This window comes from Hemibagrus wyckioides, linkage group LG06 (genome assembly GCF_019097595.1).
Source record: "Hemibagrus wyckioides isolate EC202008001 linkage group LG06, SWU_Hwy_1.0, whole genome shotgun sequence".
Lineage (NCBI taxonomy): Eukaryota > Metazoa > Chordata > Actinopteri > Siluriformes > Bagridae > Hemibagrus > Hemibagrus wyckioides.
The window spans coordinates 12,730,893-12,748,368 of record NC_080715.1 but is presented as its reverse complement, the minus strand read 5'-3'; the positions used below and the strand labels follow the sequence as shown (position 1 = coordinate 12,748,368).

Sequence of the window (17,476 nt, the reverse complement as noted above, 5' to 3'; positions counted from 1 at the left end):
ACGCTGCACTACTGAGTCATTTGTAAACCAGATGACTCTTTGAGCTGGTTTTCTTAAAGGAGAAGTTCACTTCCAGAACGTTCATTGTCTATACCCACGTATTCCTAGGGTCACGGAGGTCTGCTGGAGCCTATCCCAGCACACATAGGGGGAAAGGCAGGGGTACACCCTGGACAGGTCGCCAGTCCATCACAGGGCCACACATAGACAAACAACCACACACTCTCCTATGGGCAATTTAGAATTACCAATCAACCTAATGTACATGTCTTTGGACTGTGGGAGGTAACCGGAGTACTTGGAGTACACCCACACAGAGAACATGCAAACTCCACACAGAAAGGCCCCAGCCTGTTCGACCCCAGGATTCGAACCCAGGACCTTCTTGCTGTGAGGCAACAGTGCTAACCACTAAGCACTAACTGCTAACCACTAACCACCATGCTGCACACTTCCAGAACAAAAATCTACAAATAATTTACTCACCCCCTTGTCACAAAAGATGTTCATGTCTTTCTTTCTTTAGTCGTAAAGAAATGATGTTTTTTGAGGAAAACATTTCAGGATTTTTCCCCATATAGTGGACTTTAATGGTGCCCGTGATCTAAAACGATCCCAGCCAAGGAAGAAGCCAAACAATCTTGCGAATCAATCAGTCATTTTCTGGAAAAAAAAAATTGTATACTTTTTAACCACACTTTACTTTACTACATAATCACGTTGAAAGGGTCACGCGTGACGGAGGTGGAAATACAGACCCAGTGTTTACAAAGCGAATGTGCAAAGACCAAGGATGTGCAAATAAGTCAAACGCTCTTTACTAACAAAAAGGTACAACATCAATGTATGGGAGTGTTGATATCCTGGAGCAGAACGAGCAAGCACCGCTTCAATCGCTCAGGATTTTATAAAGGAAATTTTTGAGCAGTCATGCTTTTTTGAAGCAGACGTAATCCTTTAGGTTTAAAACAATTTCCGTATCCAGGTTACACACACAAACAGACCATTTTGAACAAAAAACTTTATATTTAAATAAAAAAAATGTAAATTTAAAAATGTTAAATTTTTGTTCTAGAAGTGAACTTCTCCTTTAAGTGACCAGTAGGCGTCTGCTCGCATGTGTGCAATGGAATGCATTGCACTGCCAAGTGGCTAATAAAAGAACAACAGCAGTACAACAAAATGCATGAATGCCTATGCTGACTTTAAAACTTAAAGTTAAACTTAAAAAACTTTTTTGGTATTTTATTCATTTAAATGAGTAAGAATTCATTGCTGCTGATAGCAGAAACAGTTCTTCTTTGTGAGATTCAGTGCTCCGAGTTACTGAAAATAGAATATAAATTCCTCCTCCTCCTGTTCATTCACAGATACTGTTATGTACATGATGTGACATTAATGTTTGTTTGTTTGTTTGTTTTTTTTGGGGGGGGGGTGACCTTCTTTCTTCTGTTATGTGAAATAAACAATACAAATAGATTCCCATGTGGATTTAGGCCCTGTCCACACGAACGAGGGTATTTTTTAAAACCGCAGCTTTTTTATGCAAACGCAACATCTGGTCACTGAAACCGAATATTTCTGAAAACTTCTGCCAGGGTGAAGTTTTTTTTAAAAAAAAACTCCGATTTCAGTGTCATCGTGTAGACAGAGAAACCGGAGATTTTTGGCTTGTGCACAGGGTTGCCAGATTGGACTGAAGACAACCACAGCTTAAAACCCGCCCATAAAAAAAAAAACGAGCCCAAAATGCATACCATTGTAACTAATACAATAATAAACAGTTATAACAATTAATAACTTTGTGATATCGGCTTTACAACAACCCGTTTAATCAAGACTGAAGCCTGACTGGACAGGACTCTCCTGAACCTTATTGGCTAAACTGAACCATATTATTAAAACACCAACGTTACATATTATACTTTAATATGTAAATATGTTTTTTATTCGTTTGAATAGAAAATTAATAAAATATCATGTTTATAGTCAAAAATAAAAACCCGCCAGTTGCATCAAAAACCATCCCAGATTTTATCACCCCGCCCTATGCACTTTTTCCCGGTGAGACGTGACCAGAAGAAGCCCTGTTGAGCGGGAACCCGTCCAATCTGGCAACACTGCGTGTGAGGTCGGCGTCTCAGGCTTCTGATTGGCCAACATGGCTTTTACGGTTGAGATTATATCGCCACCTGTTGGTTTTGCATGCTCTTGACATGTTCTTATCTGGTAGTGCAGATCTTATAAAGATGCTTAAAGTCAAGTACGTCTTCATTGTGATTAGTGTTCAGTATAACACTGTTATAGGCATAACATTATGACCACCTGCCTAATATTGTTTTGGTCCCCCTTTTGCTGCCCAAACAGCCCTGACCCATCATGACATGGACTCCACTAGATCCTTGAAGGTGTGCTGTGGTATCTGGCACCAAGATGTTAGCAGCAGATTCTCTTAAGTCCTGTAAGTTGCGAAGTGAGCCCTCCATGGATCGGACTTGTCCAGCACATCCCACAGATGCTCGATTGGATTGAGATCTGGGGAATTTGGAGGCCAAGTCAACACCAAACATGTTGCTATGTCTGATCAGTGTTTTTTTTTTTTTTTAGCACGCTTGCCTCATACCTCCAGGGTTTGATTCCTACCTCTGCCCTGTGTGCATAGTGTTTGCATGTTTTTCATGTGGTTTCCACCGGTAACAGTTAAATGAAATGTTATAGGTTGATTGGCATCTGTAAATTGTCTGTAGAATAGGTGTGTGAGTGTATACACAGGCTCAAGGGAACCTGTACAGTATACAAAAAAGCAGCCAAATGCCTGGCAGCAGCAGCTGCCTAACAAAAACCGTAAAATTAAAGTAAACTATTCAAATAAAGTGCAAAAAAGTTTACACGAATGTTCATTAAAGGATTTGCAGAGAAACACTGTTAGTGTACCGTTATTTCCCAGATTTATATGATCAAACACCTTCAGTAAAGTGACGACACTAAAAGTGAAACACTTAATTGACACGTATTTCCTAAAAACATTAAGGTGATCAAACACCTTCAATAAACAGTTGACACATGCTCAAGATTGTAAAATAATTTTAGAAGACAAAATCAAAAGTCTCTAAAAATACTGTATAAAACATTAAAATCATCTCAAATTTTCCATCAAACATTTAAATATTAAACATCAAACTTTAAATAAAACCTAAATATTAAACCTAAACACTGTGTCAAAAACCTGTAGATATACAATATTAATATATTGTAATAGATACTGCGAAATATCCTCAAATGAAGGGTTTTTTTTTATCATTTCATATTTCTATGAAATAATATAATTTCATAATATTCTGATATTACTTGATGACAAACATTACACATGCAATTCTTTTAACGTATTAATAAACAAAACTCAGCATAACAGAATAGTCCTTCTCCAAATTAACAGTAATCATTTGGATCCTTGGTGCATCTAGGGGAAATGAAAATGGGGGGAAAAAATAACACATTAACATTCAAAGTCATTAAAAAAGTAGGACCCCCTCCCCATTTCTTTAAACATTAACTAAAACAAACTATTAGTATGTCTTTTATTTAATTTCAACCATCTATATTGACATTTGCCATTATGAGACATTCTGGTAATGTGAACACAGAATACTGTCAGCTTTGAGAATGCTAGATATTAAATGTGAAGTTGATACTAACTAGTGATGGATTTGATGTTCTTTCTGTATTATAATCACCATCATCATTGTCATAACAAGCACAATCCCGGGGTTGCTCCCCTCAGATGAAGTGACACTCACTGATAGGAACTACACTGGGATTTTGCTCAATTGCAGCATAAAGTGAGTGTGCTTCTTGGATTTTACTATTTTACTTTAAACCTGCTAGGGCCATAAGCTAAGCTAAGTGCACATTATCAAGTTTTATTAATCCCTTTTGGCTTACACATACACACACATATTTCCACAAATTTCAATAAGTTTTTAAGGACTACTGGGAGGGACAACAGTTGGTCATTCCGTTCCTATAAAGGTCTAACATTCTATCAGTCCATCTCTAAGTCTGATGTTCAATCACCAACACATTGGTCCATATACAGTGTAGGCCCAGTGTTTAGGAGTGGTTCTTAAGTGCCCAAACATAAAAATGAGTACTGAGAGTAATGGAGACGGAACAATAAACAAAAATCTCCTAAAGCCACTGCTACAAAACATCTATGTAGGCCTATGAAAAGCTAATAACTGACATCATGGTGATATTACAGTGAACTTTCCTTTAGAACTGCACTTATGCCAAAATGCTGTTTGTGTACACATGGCAATGCCATTTTACACTTTATTGTGTTACACAGCCTGTTGGTTTAAGGTTACACCTCTGTCCACAACAGCACTAAATTGCCAACATTGCCATAATTCCATACAAGTTACAACATCTGTCTTCAGACTTTTATTTAACTGCATGGAGTGAGCCAGTCTATTACCAAGCTGTTTCTTGTCTTTGTTGCTCTGCATAGGCCAGTCAGGTGCTGACTGCAGTGGTTAGCAATGTCCCTTATATGGTACAGTGTATATTGAGATTGTTAAACTTACTGTGTGTCTTTAATGTATTTTAGTTATTGATGTAAGCAAAGACTGGCCCTAAGTCAGAGTTGTGTTCCACCATGAACTTTAGTTTCTGTCTGACCAGCAAGGTCAATTTAACTTAATTTTTGTGTTTCTTCTAGGGATTCTGGTTTTCAAGACATGCATATTCTATGAATTGTGGAATATAAATTGTCTTTAGGTATAAAATATATGCTAGAACAGTATATGCTAGGATATAATCAAGTACCATTTTTCTCTCCATGTACTGCTTTTCCTAGTTTTAAATGCCTCACTGGAACTTGCCTTATGATATTTTTCTCTCACACACTTTGAAAAAAAAAAGTTTGCTAAATTTCTATGCAGAGTTTGAATGTAAAAGTACACATAAATGTAAAACTAATAAGATTTACTTTAAAATTACAAAGAAAAATGTTAAATTGTTAGTATGGTTAAAAAAAACCTTTATATAATGAGCTACATGTTTAAATGCAGATATTTATTTTGATTTCACATACATTTGTATGTAATTTTGAAAAATAGAAAAATAAAGTAGAAACAATATAGCACTTTTTCTGTGAAAAAATGAGAGAAAATGTACATTGTTTGGTATAATTATTGGTATAATACTTTAAATAAGAGTTTAAAATATATTGTAAAAATGTAGTATGTATGTTATACATACTTACATACTAAAATTGTACGTTTTGTAATGAGAAAGCATGCACTGTAAATTTACCAAAGTATATTTAAATTAATATGAATCAAGCCAATGTGTAGATGTTGTATAATGTGAAACAATTAGGGTCAGAGGATATATTTTTTCATATTTTCATATTTTATCTCTCTCTACGTATGCTGTAGAAATGGAACAATGTTTTATTCTTTAATACAGTGAACTGCGGGAAGATTAAAGCACTTGACCAAGCCAGTATGATGCAATTTATGATGAGCAAATCAAGGTCTATTATTTTAACAAGCTGATTAATAATTGATAATGACAATTACCAAACAAATCAGCAGGTAGTCAGTGACTGAGCGAGCATTGACCCTAAGGTATTTGTCAACATGTTATCCTTTCTAACGGAACTGAATCTTTAATTCATTGTTTTTTAAAACGTTTCTGCTACTCTCATGTAGAGCAGGGCAAAAAACAATCATGTATCTTCTTTTGGAGCCACTTGGTTTTAGTACTTTATAGATTAATCCTATAGCACAGATCACACATTTGTATTCATACTGGATTAGCCATTAATTTGACCTTTCTTTTACTTTTACATTGTTATTAATGTGGGGCAGCATAAAATGAGTTCAATAACCTAAAGGCCATTAGCTTAAATCATTGCTGAATAGAAATATTTATGTGGCTGTAACATAGAATACAAGATTACAATTTTAGTCAATAAAATTGTCGTTTAATTTTTTCTTAGATGCACCACAATTTCATGTTTTTTTTAAATGTTAATTTTATCTTTTCTTTTTAACACGAAGAAACCACTAATGATTTATTTAACAAATAGAAAATAACTCTTCTTCTTTTGTTTACAGGAGTATTCAAGCTGAAAACCCATTCATAGACTCTATGCTTACTACTAAAAAAAACTAAAAATAGCTAATCACTAAAATTAATAAAATTAATTATAAGGCTACACTACACAAGCTAAACCAACACACAAACATCGGGTCCAATGTCCATCTAAATCTATCAGTTCTTCAAATCTTCACTGACGGCACAACCTCGAAGGGTGTGATAACTCTGTGTTCTCTACGACTGCAGTGACTGACAACTCTAACACAACAGAAACCAGATAAATTGTTACGGAAGGGTGAACTTTTCCCCAAAAAATGATTTATACACAAATATAAGACTCTATAAAGCATATATTCTTTCTCAGGTAAGACACGAGATATCTTGTATGAATAAAACACCAATTAATAAAAACAACCATTAATCTTAATGCAAATCCTTAGTAAATGTAAGTGTAATGTACATTATATTAATACAGCCTGTACGAACAGCCTGTACTGTTCACCACATTTCAACTTTCATTAAGGATACTTACCCCTGAAGGCCTTGGTCTTATCTATAGCTTGACAGAGGTAATCTCTTATCACTCTAATAGTGGGGTAGATAGTCAAGGAGGTGTGTACAGGGTACTGATTGCACAAATCAGTCTTGAGGAGTAGTCACTGATCACTGACCACAGTCTGTACAGACACTGCTGAGAACCTCACAAAAACAGGTGAATACTTCTCTTCTCATCTATCTAATTATGCATGAATATAATAGATTATAAAATTGCTACAGATATTTTACACATAAACTATTGCCTGCCTTATACTCATTAGTTTGTAAAATCAGTGGACAATGTTAACACAACACAAAATCACAGAAGGTCATTGATAATTTATTAGTTGTCATTTTGGTAATGTTAATTACCATAGGCAGGTTTTAAGGTTTTAAAGCAAGTTTAATGTGTAATTTATTTAGTATTAATACATAGTTATATATGTTACTAAAATTTACTATAAGATTACAAGACATAGATGAATTATTATTATAAAGTAAAGTGAACACGTTGTTTGCTTGTTAGCATTTTTTAAATGTATAATTAATTGAAATATGAATGAGCAAAGTTACTGTTCTGCAGTTTACCAAAGAAGTGTTTTCTGTATTTATGACATTTCTGAACAAAAAAAATGGAAACAAATATTAATGTAGCCAAGACTAGTCATTTGGAGATTACTGGTAATTGTATAGGTGGCTATGGAATTTAAAATTCTGGTATAGAAGGTAAAATCCATTTGTTAAACAGAGCGAAAGCTAGGCAGTTGTTGGATTCAAAATCATCTCACCATTTATTGTTCAGTTTCATAACGTCTTCATAAAGTCTTTATGGAATGCTAACCTCTAGTTGCAAACGATGGAATTATATTCCATAGATTTAAAACCTACATAAAGTAGTCTCTAAAATCTTCTAAAATCTTATATTTCGTTAATCATTATCCAGTCCAAACTTCAACTAACACACTTTTGTAACAGCTTTCGACTTGAGGTTGTGTGAATTGTATATTTTGTGTTTGGTGTTTTGTGATATTATCTATTGACACATGAATGTTTTTAGCATTGATGCACAAAATCTGATTTAAGTGTATGTATGATGCCAGTCTTTGTGTCAATAAGGATACTGACTGGAGTGAATCACTGAACATGAAGAAAACTAATCTGAAAACAAATCATGATAAAGGTAAGGTTTCCTCATTTCCAAAACTATATATATCTTTGAATATTATTGTAGAATATTAATGCACGTAACCTCTTTTTCTTGATATATGGCAGCCACTGAAAGCAGGTGAGTAAAAAGCTTTTACTATACATGATATCAAGATATGCATTCTTAGAAAAATCTTTCTTTATGTTTTCACTGTGTAATTATATATATTTATATATTTATTTTAACTATTATGAATCCTGTCTAATATGAAGAGATTTGTTGTGGGGTTCAACATAGGACCATTAAGTGTTTCACCAGAGTCAACTGAAGAAGAGTTAAAGGGTTCAGATGTTTGAGAGTGTGAAGCTGACCAATGCTAACAAAAGTATTGATAGTTTTAATCTTCACATTTCAAGATCTGCTGACAAAAAAGGAGAAAAGGCCCTGGCTGTGGGCTTTTTCCAGCTGTTTCGCTTTGCTACATGGCTGGATATTGTGATGATGGTAGTTGGAGGATTGTGTGCACTCGTCCATGGTGCTGCCTCTCCTCTCATGCTGCTCGTCTACAGCATGATGACTAACACCTTTGTAGCATATGAACTCGAGATTCAAGAACTATCTGATCCCAACAAAATCTGCATCAATAACACTGTCACCTGGATTAATGGAACTGTAGTGGAGCAGGAAGATAATACCACTGTGCATTGCGGGTAAGTGATGTATGCCAGGCTACTATTTTGTTTAAACCATACAAGAAGTTGATAATAATATTAAATGAATGACAAATTAAACTGATGTTTATTTATTTATTTTTTACACAGTGTAGATATTGAGGGACAGATGACCATGTTTGCTTATTATTATGTTGGCATCGGAGTGGGTGTGCTAATCCTTAGTTATTTTCAGGTATAAAAGGAAGCAAATACACATCACAAAAATAATAATAATATGGTTATAATTATTAGTGTTGATGTTATCTTACTGTTGCTATAATAAGTATCTTCATACACAGTACCTTTAAATCAACAGCATGCACCTTCTCTCTATTTCAGATTGCTCTGTGGGTCTCTGCAGCTGCAAGGCAAACGCAGAGAATCCGAAAAACATACTTCAGGAAGATCATGAGCATGGAGATTGGATGGTTTGACTGCAATTCTGTTGGAGAGCTGAACACAAGAATATCTGAGTAATTTGGATATTTCTTTAAATCTTGTAATGAATGGATATCATGAATTATCCAAATTCTAAAATGTAATAATAATGTCAATCTCCACTTTTTCCAAAAATTCATCCAAGATAAGAGGATTTTCTAACGTTAGACAGTCCTAGAGACTAGATAGCTGAGAGGCTTCAGGGGACAGGGCCACAAAAGAAGCACCAATCCAGACAGCAATAGACAAAACATTTGATAACTTTGGCAAAATGTTGCGCCTCCATTCAGTTTTCCAATTTTACTGCACAAAAGACAGAAACATTATTCTGCAAAGAAACTATTCTGCAAAGATTCAGTGATTAAGATCTTGCCTGCAGACAAGGGGAGATGAAAAGTTGGGTTAAATACAATGTACTAGAATGCTTGCTTTACTGAATGTAAAGGGAATGGACATTTAGATACTAACTTTTGCAGGAAACACAAGATTAAAGTGATTAGAGGACTACAAAATCCGGCTAAATTGTGCTGACCAAGTGTGAGAGGAAGTGCAAACATAACAAATCAAGTCACATCAAGAAGATTTTGTAAATCTCCTTTTGATTGAACAAATTTGTGCCTTAGAGAAACAGAACAGAAACCTAAAAGAGGGCAAATATTTCAGGTTAGGCCTAAGTTGTCCATCTGCTCTGACATGACAAAAGACATAATTTTGAGAACAGCACTGTCTGCATTCTGGAAAGAAAAAAACGTATCAACCATCTATGAACCATGAATAGGGGATGAGAGATCATAGGTACCATCTAGTGCCTACTTACCAACCTAATGGTTTAACATCTAGATCATAATATGTACCTTTTGCTGTCAGTGTAATGTATCATATATTTTCTGTGTATTTTGTTTCAGTGATATTAACAAAGTCAACAATGCTATAGCGGATCAAGTGGCTATCTTTATTGAGAGGATTTCTACATTTATCTTTGGCTTTCTGGTGGGCTTCATTGGAGGATGGAAGCTGACACTGGTGGTGATTGCTGTAAGTCCTCTGATTGGACTAGCAGCAGGACTCATGGCCATGGTCAGTTATTATTGTTTCAACACAGTATAAACTCAGGACCATTTTGAGGACCATTATGCATTTCGTATTATTGTGACATTTGTAAACTGTGTGTTTGCAGGCAGTTTCAAGGCTGACAGGTCGTGAGTTGCAGGCCTATGCTAAAGCAGGTGCAATAGCTGATGAAGTCCTCTCTGCCATCAGAACAGTTGCAGCATTTGGAGGAGAGGACAAGGAGACAGAAAGGTATGATATATAACTGTCTTTGGAAGGCCAAATTTCAACTGTTCAAATTTCACATGACTAGCCTGTGCTAATCGATAATCATCCCTACACCAATAAACCACTCATTAAGGCATAACAATAAATGTATGACAATGGTATAAGATGGTGTTATTTCCAGATATGACAAGAACCTTGAGGAGGCTCAGACCTGGGGAGTGAAGAAAGGAACGATCATTGGTATATTTCAGGGTTATCTGTGGTGTATCATCTTTCTCTGTTATGGCCTTGCCTTCTGGTATGGATCCAAACTTGTCATTGATACCAAAGAGCTCACTCCTGGAACCCTCATCCAGGTATAAGCAATTCACAAAAAGAGTATTATGGTGCTGAATCATAGTACAGACGTTTTACATTTTTATTAACAATTCCTTCATACCACCTTGACCCAATGTCTACAGGGTGCAAATGAATGCTGTAGAAGTCAGTTCAACACTGAATTCTTTGCTGTATATGTCATTTTTTATTTATTTATTTATTATATTAATTCATTCATTCATCTTGAGCACCTGCTTTATCCTAGTTAGGAATACAAATAGATAGATAGATAGATAGATAGATAGATAGATAGATAGATAGATAGATAGATAGATAGATAGATAGATAGATAGATAGATAGATAGATAGATAGATACTTTATTCATCCCAATGGGAAATTTATAAAACATAGCCTTCACCAGTCCAGTCCACCTATGCTACATGTTTTTGGAAGCTAAGGGGAAACCTGGATAACCCATAAAAACCTTGCAGACCTGGGAAAACATGCAAAACACCTCACACACAGAAACTCGAATTCAGGATCAAACCCAGGAACCCTATAGCTCTTCAACAGCACCGTGCCACCTTCATTAATACATATATGTATGTAAAAACTCAGTTAAAGGTGTGCATTTATTGTATTTTCAGGTGTTCTTTGGTGTCCTTATGGGAGCCATGAACCTGGGTCAAGCCTCTCCTTGTCTAGAGGCCTTCGCTTCTGGTCGTGCTGCAGCCAAGAGCATCTTCGAAACCATTGACAGGGTAATAGACACAGTGACACAACCAGCTAACCCATGTTCATAAAAGAAATAAGGTACAATTTTATATGATGATGGATCAGTGCCAAACTTTCTGTTCACACAGGCCCCAAAGATTGATTGTTTCTCAGAAGAAGGGCACAAGTTAGAGAGAGTGAAAGGTGACATTGAATTCCACAGTGTTCAGTTCAACTATCCCTCTAGGCCTGATGTAAAGGTTAGACACCTTGATTTTTGCCTTTTTTTTAAACACCGCTTTCTCAGCCTTTGCAAATTACCAGCCAATGTATAAATTACAGTATTAACATTACGTTGTATTTTGTAGATTTTAGATAATTTTAACTTATTGGTCAAAGCTGGAGAGACTACAGCATTTGTTGGACCTAGTGGATCTGGAAAAAGTACAGCAGTCCAACTCATTCAGAGATTTTATGACCCTCAACAAGGAATGGTAATTCACCAATGTTTAATGGATATATTTAGATGAGTGGTTATTTCCATAATTATGTATACAAGCTTGGTGTAAGTGAGCTAAACTGTCATCACTTTTAGGTCACTCTGGATGGTCATGACATTAGAGGTCTGAATATCCAGTGGCTGCGTTCACTCATAGGCATTGTAGAGCAGGAACCAGTTCTCTTTGCCACAACTATTGCAGAGAACATCCGCTATGGTCAACCGGGGGTCAGCATGGAGGAGGTTATACAAGCTTCTAAAGAGGCTAATGCTTATAATTTTATCATGGACCTGCCACAGGTACATAACAAATCACACATGACATCCAAATAAGTAGGATAGCAGTATATGTGCAAAGGAACAAATGGATAGTAGGATACCAGCTTTTTTACATGATTAAGATAGCACTTTTTTAATGACATGCATATTTCATGAAACAGAATTTTGATACACTGGTTGGAGAAGGTGGAGGTCAAATGAGTGGGGGTCAGAAGCAGAGGATTGCAATTGCTCGAGCATTGGTTAGAAACCCCAAAATCCTTCTGCTAGACATGGCTACCTCAGCTCTGGACAATGAGAGTGAAGCTGTAGTGCAGGAGGCATTGGACAAGGTGACAACACAACTTCAGTGATATCTGTGGTTTTGTTGCAAATTAATATTGCATTGATGTTGACACATTTTTGTCAGGCCCGAATAGGCAGAACTACCATTACTATTGCTCATCGTTTGTCCACAATCCGTAATGCTGATGTGATTGTGGGCTTTGAACATGGTCGTGCTATGGAGCGGGGCACACACAAAGAATTAATGGACAGACAGGGAGTCTATTTCACTCTTGTTACACTCCAGGAGCAAAGAAGTGAAGCATCCAATCCTCAAACAGAGAAAAGTAAGTAGGCAATATATGTGATTCCTGGTCTGTGGTATGTTGTTGTTGTTTTTTGGTGGTTGTGGTATAAGTCTCTTGTTGGTTCTCATAGTACTCCATTTAGCATCTGAAGACAGCAAGCTTGAAGATGATAGCACTGAGCAGATAACAAGTTTCAGCAGATTTAGCTATGAGTCAAGTTTAAGGTACAAAACAAAGATCATCCTTCTTTCAACATTTGAAAGGGCAAAAATATTTATTTAGCTTCCTGCTAGTAGACTGTATAAAAAATTATCCAAATGTCTGCAGGCGATCTTTACGAATGAGGTCACAGTCACAAATGTCAAACCACTTCATGGATGCTATATCTGGAGAAATTAAATTTGATTCAGACAGCCTGGAAATGAAGGCAGTGAGAGAAGCAAAGGTATATAATGAAACCTGTAATACAATTAATTTGACAAGAATTTCTGCATTGTGAAATGAGCATAACAATATTATTATTATTATTATTATTATTATTATTATTACTACTACTACTACTATCATTATTACAGAAAATCGATGATCATGATGTTGATGATGTGGAAGAGCTGTCTAAATCAGCACCAGTGGCTCGAATTCTAAAGTACAACAAGCCTGAATGGCCGTATATGTTGCTTGGCTCTTTAGGAGCAGCTATAAATGGCTCTGTTAACCCCATGTATGCCCTCTTATTCAGCCAGATTATAGGGGTGAGAGACCATTTAAATGCTTGCAAAGAACACTTTGAATTTGTTGTAATTTGTTTTGCATTCACGCACATGAAACAAAAGGTAATACCACTCATTTCTATGCAGACATTTGCTATCAGGGACCTGGATGAACAAAGAAAGCAAATTAATGGTGTTTGTGTTCTCTTTGTGTCTGTGGGAGTTATGAGTTTCTTCTCACAGTTCCTGCAAGTATGGTTCTTCAGGCTTTATTATTTCTGTACATATTATTAATCATTTGCACATTTATGGAACCCTAAATATTTAATTAAAAATAAATATAAGCATTAGACTAAATCTGGTTATATAAGAATCAAATTATATTTGTTTTATCACATGATATATTAAATCTACTGTCTAATGGAAAGTGTATGTATATTTTGCAGGGGCATGCCTTTGCAAAGTCTGGTGAGCTACTGACTCGCAGGCTAAGAAAGATTGGTTTCCAGGCTATGCTCAGACAGGAAATCGGATGGTTTGATGATCCTAATAACAGCCCGGGAGCTCTTACCACTAGACTGGCTACTGATGCATCCATGGTGCAAGGGGTTAGTATGCCTGCAAATATCTGTCTAATGATTTAGTTTTGAAAAGAAAGTATTAGGTTAGACCTGCTTTGTACATAAATCAGTAACATATTTGCTGTGTAACAGAGCCCCACTTGTAACATTTTTTAAATAAATAAATCAATTAACTTTTCATTCTCATGCCTTACTTAGTCATGGCCATACATTAGGATCCTATTTTACTGAGTTGTGGATATACATTATTTTTTATTATAAAATGATATCACCAGTGTATTGCAAAGAATGCGAAAAATAATGAATTACATTATCCTATCTCTTTCAGGCTACTGGCTCTCAGATCGGCATGGTTGTGAACTCTCTGACAAACATTGGAGCCTCATTTATCATTGCATACTACTTCAGCTGGAAGCTAAGTTTAGTGGTGACATGTTTTCTCCCTCTTATTGGCCTCTCCGGTGTCTTCCAAGCTAAAATGCTGACCGGCTTTGCTAATGAGGACAAGAAAGCAATGGAGGTGGCAGGACAGGTAAAGTAGCGATAATGTGTAGTATTGATGCAATTAGTCACAAGAAAAGTGTACAGGGCTTGATCGGCTTCGTCCATTACTTTGAAAAATCTAAAATACAAAATAGTTTTGATTTATTTCAATTTCCTTGGTCATTGCATAAATCCATATGACTTTATTTATAATATTAATTCTAGAATAACAAAATAGTCCGAATGAACAGTTCATTTTAGGTGTGTTTAAAATTTTTTACATTTTGAAATAAACAGTAACTGTGGATCTATCTGATACTACAGGTGTCCAGCGAAGCTATGGCCAACATCAGAACTGTTGCAGGCCTAGCTAAAGAGAAACAGTTTGTGTATCTGTATGAACAGCAGCTGGAGTCACCCTACATATCAGCCAAGAAGAAGGCTAACGTTTATGCCATCTGCTTTGCCTTTTCCCAGTGTGTTATCTTCATGGCATATGCAGCCTCATTTAGATATGGTGGCTATTTGGTGAGTTCTGAGGGCCTGCACTATGTGGTTGTTTTCAGGTGAGTTCAAATAAATATTAATGATGTATGTGTACAGTGATACTGTTATTATAACTTTGAGAGCTGATATATTATTATGTGCACTGAAATATTGTAGTATATTCAATTGTTGATGATTATGTTTATTAAGGCTATGTGTTTAATCTCCTAGGGTAATCTCTGCCCTTGTAATCAGCGGCACAGCTCTTGGAAGAGCTTCATCTTTCACTCCAGATTATGCCAAAGCCAAAATTGCTGCTGCCCAGTTCTTCAAATTACTTGACAGAGTCCCTAAAATCAACACTAGTCAGATGGAGGGAAAAAGATGGGTAAGTAATGAAGAAATGCTGTATATATCTATATAGATATCTTCTCTATATACCTTGTGTCTATATAGGTAAATAAAAAATATACTTTATATGCCATTTGGATATACATATATGCATATATCATATACTCATGGCTTTAATGTTGGTTCCCCCAGTGCAGTTCTAACAACCTCCATTCTTCTGGAAAAGATGCATGAATTTGACTGTATTAGGGGGATTTGTCTGTATGCTGATTCATCTCAATGTGATTAAATTACATGTGTCACACAAATCACAATGAATTCTAGTAATATGTCCATGTTGGCAATGGACATATTACTGAAAGACTGAAATTAATACACTAAATCAAGAATAAATGAAATGTTACATAAGCTTATAATGGTTGATTAATGATTAAATGAATATATTTTTTTCTTTTTATTACCATAATAAAACTGTATCAGTTATGGTGCACACTGTGTTCTGCTGATACAGATTATTTCACCTTTTTCTTGTCAGTCACATACCATGCTGTAACATATAATCGAATGTTCTCTCCTTGTCTGTTGCAGGATAACTTTAATGGTAGGATCCAGTTCAAAAACTGCAGGTTTACATATCCAAGCCGGCCTAACATCCAAGTGCTGAGGGGGCTAGAGGTAGAAGTGAGCCCTGGTCAGACTCTTGCTTTTGTGGGCAGTAGTGGTTGTGGCAAGAGCACAAGTGTTCAACTCCTGGAAAGATTCTATGATCCAGATCATGGCCAAGTGGTGAGATGCTACTTACTGTCTTACTGCTCAATAAGACCTGAATAGACACCTAGCTCCAATTTTGTACAGAACATTAATTTTTGGCAGTCCAGAATTTTTATTTTATAGAGGTTGTTGAGATTAATAACAAAATATTTGAATAGTACATTGACAGTTACACATATTTCCTTTGACAGCTGATAGACGGACATCCATCCCATGAAATTAATGTACCCTTCCTGAGGTCTCAGATCGGAATTGTGTCTCAGGAGCCTGTGCTTTTTGATTGCACAATAGCAGAAAATATTCAATATGGTAATAACTCACATCCCATCACCATGGAGGAGGTTATAGAGGCTTCCAAGAAGGCTTATCTGCATGATTTTGTGATGAGTCTACCTGAAGTGAGTACAATAAAAAACTTCTTTATTCTAATCATGTTTATAAAAGCACATTGTAATTTAGGCCATAATTTCAGCATCTGTTAATTAAACTAAAGCTCTGCGCTACAAATGCAGTGACTGACATTTCAGATGGATGTGTGCTGAACAGTAGATTAAGTAGTAGCTTTCTACTGAACAAAACGACACCCTATTGTCTTCACTGTGATTGGTTCACAGAAATACGAGACTCAAGTCGGAGCACAGGGTTCTCAGCTGTCTAGAGGGCAGAAGCAGCGTATTGCGATTGCTCGTGCCATTATCAGAAACCCAAAAATCTTGCTGCTGGATGAGGCTACCTCTGCCCTAGACACAGAAAGTGAGAAGGTACCAAGACCATTTCCAAACTAATAGTTTGTCCTTTTTTTGCTTTATCTACTCTAGAAGAAGCCTACATTACTACATTCCTTCTACATTACTTAATGAAGATAAATATCACCAGAATACAAGTGATTATTTAATTCTAACACACTTAACACTAAAAATGTGCTCTTCCTGCAGACAGTTCAGGCAGCTTTGGATGAAGCTCGATATGGCCGAACCTGCATTGTCATTGCACACAGACTCTCCACCATTCAAACTGCTGATATCATAGCAGTGATGTCTCAAGGCATTGTCATTGAGAAAGGCACACATGAAGAGCTTATGGCTAAGAAAGGGGCCTATCACAAGCTGGTTACCACAGGTGCACCCATAAGTTAAAAAGAAAACTGTAGAATGAATGGTTCATTTCTTCATTTCTGAGGAAACAGGATGTCCACTGATCAACTGTCCTTACCCATAGAACACTCAGTATTGTATTATATCCATAGCATATAGACTATGTGACATCACTGGCAGATTTCCATTTCTCTTGAATACTTGCAATAGCTTTTCTTTACTGTTTATATATTATTAATATGTGTGTATCCAGTATGTTTGGAGAACAGCACTCGAATAGACAACAGACTATTTACTCTTTCTGGTATAATAAATTTTGGCATCCCGTTTGACTTGGGACGTAATTTAATCAAACCCAAATAATGTTTTTTCCTATGAAAAGAAAGAGAAAACCTG

The 17,476-nt window shown here is 36.0% G+C and overlaps 1 protein-coding gene across 1 annotated transcript; it reads left to right on the top strand.

Moving 5' to 3' along the window:
- The first annotated feature begins 8,140 nt into the window (after nucleotides 1–8,140).
- Nucleotides 8,141–17,122, top strand: abcb11a (ATP-binding cassette, sub-family B (MDR/TAP), member 11a). Its single transcript, XM_058393388.1, has 24 exons — nucleotides 8,141–8,502; nucleotides 8,614–8,698; nucleotides 8,845–8,978; nucleotides 9,849–10,020; nucleotides 10,121–10,245; nucleotides 10,403–10,577; nucleotides 11,188–11,301; nucleotides 11,404–11,514; nucleotides 11,623–11,748; nucleotides 11,850–12,053; nucleotides 12,194–12,364; nucleotides 12,442–12,643; nucleotides 12,747–12,828; nucleotides 12,932–13,049; nucleotides 13,180–13,356; nucleotides 13,462–13,566; nucleotides 13,761–13,922; nucleotides 14,224–14,427; nucleotides 14,703–14,944; nucleotides 15,096–15,252; nucleotides 15,804–16,001; nucleotides 16,178–16,384; nucleotides 16,601–16,747; nucleotides 16,922–17,122. Exons 1-24 carry the CDS (start codon nucleotides 8,141–8,143, stop codon nucleotides 17,120–17,122), a joined length of 3,981 nt encoding a protein of 1,326 aa, XP_058249371.1.
- Nucleotides 17,123–17,476: the final 354 nt, after the last annotated feature.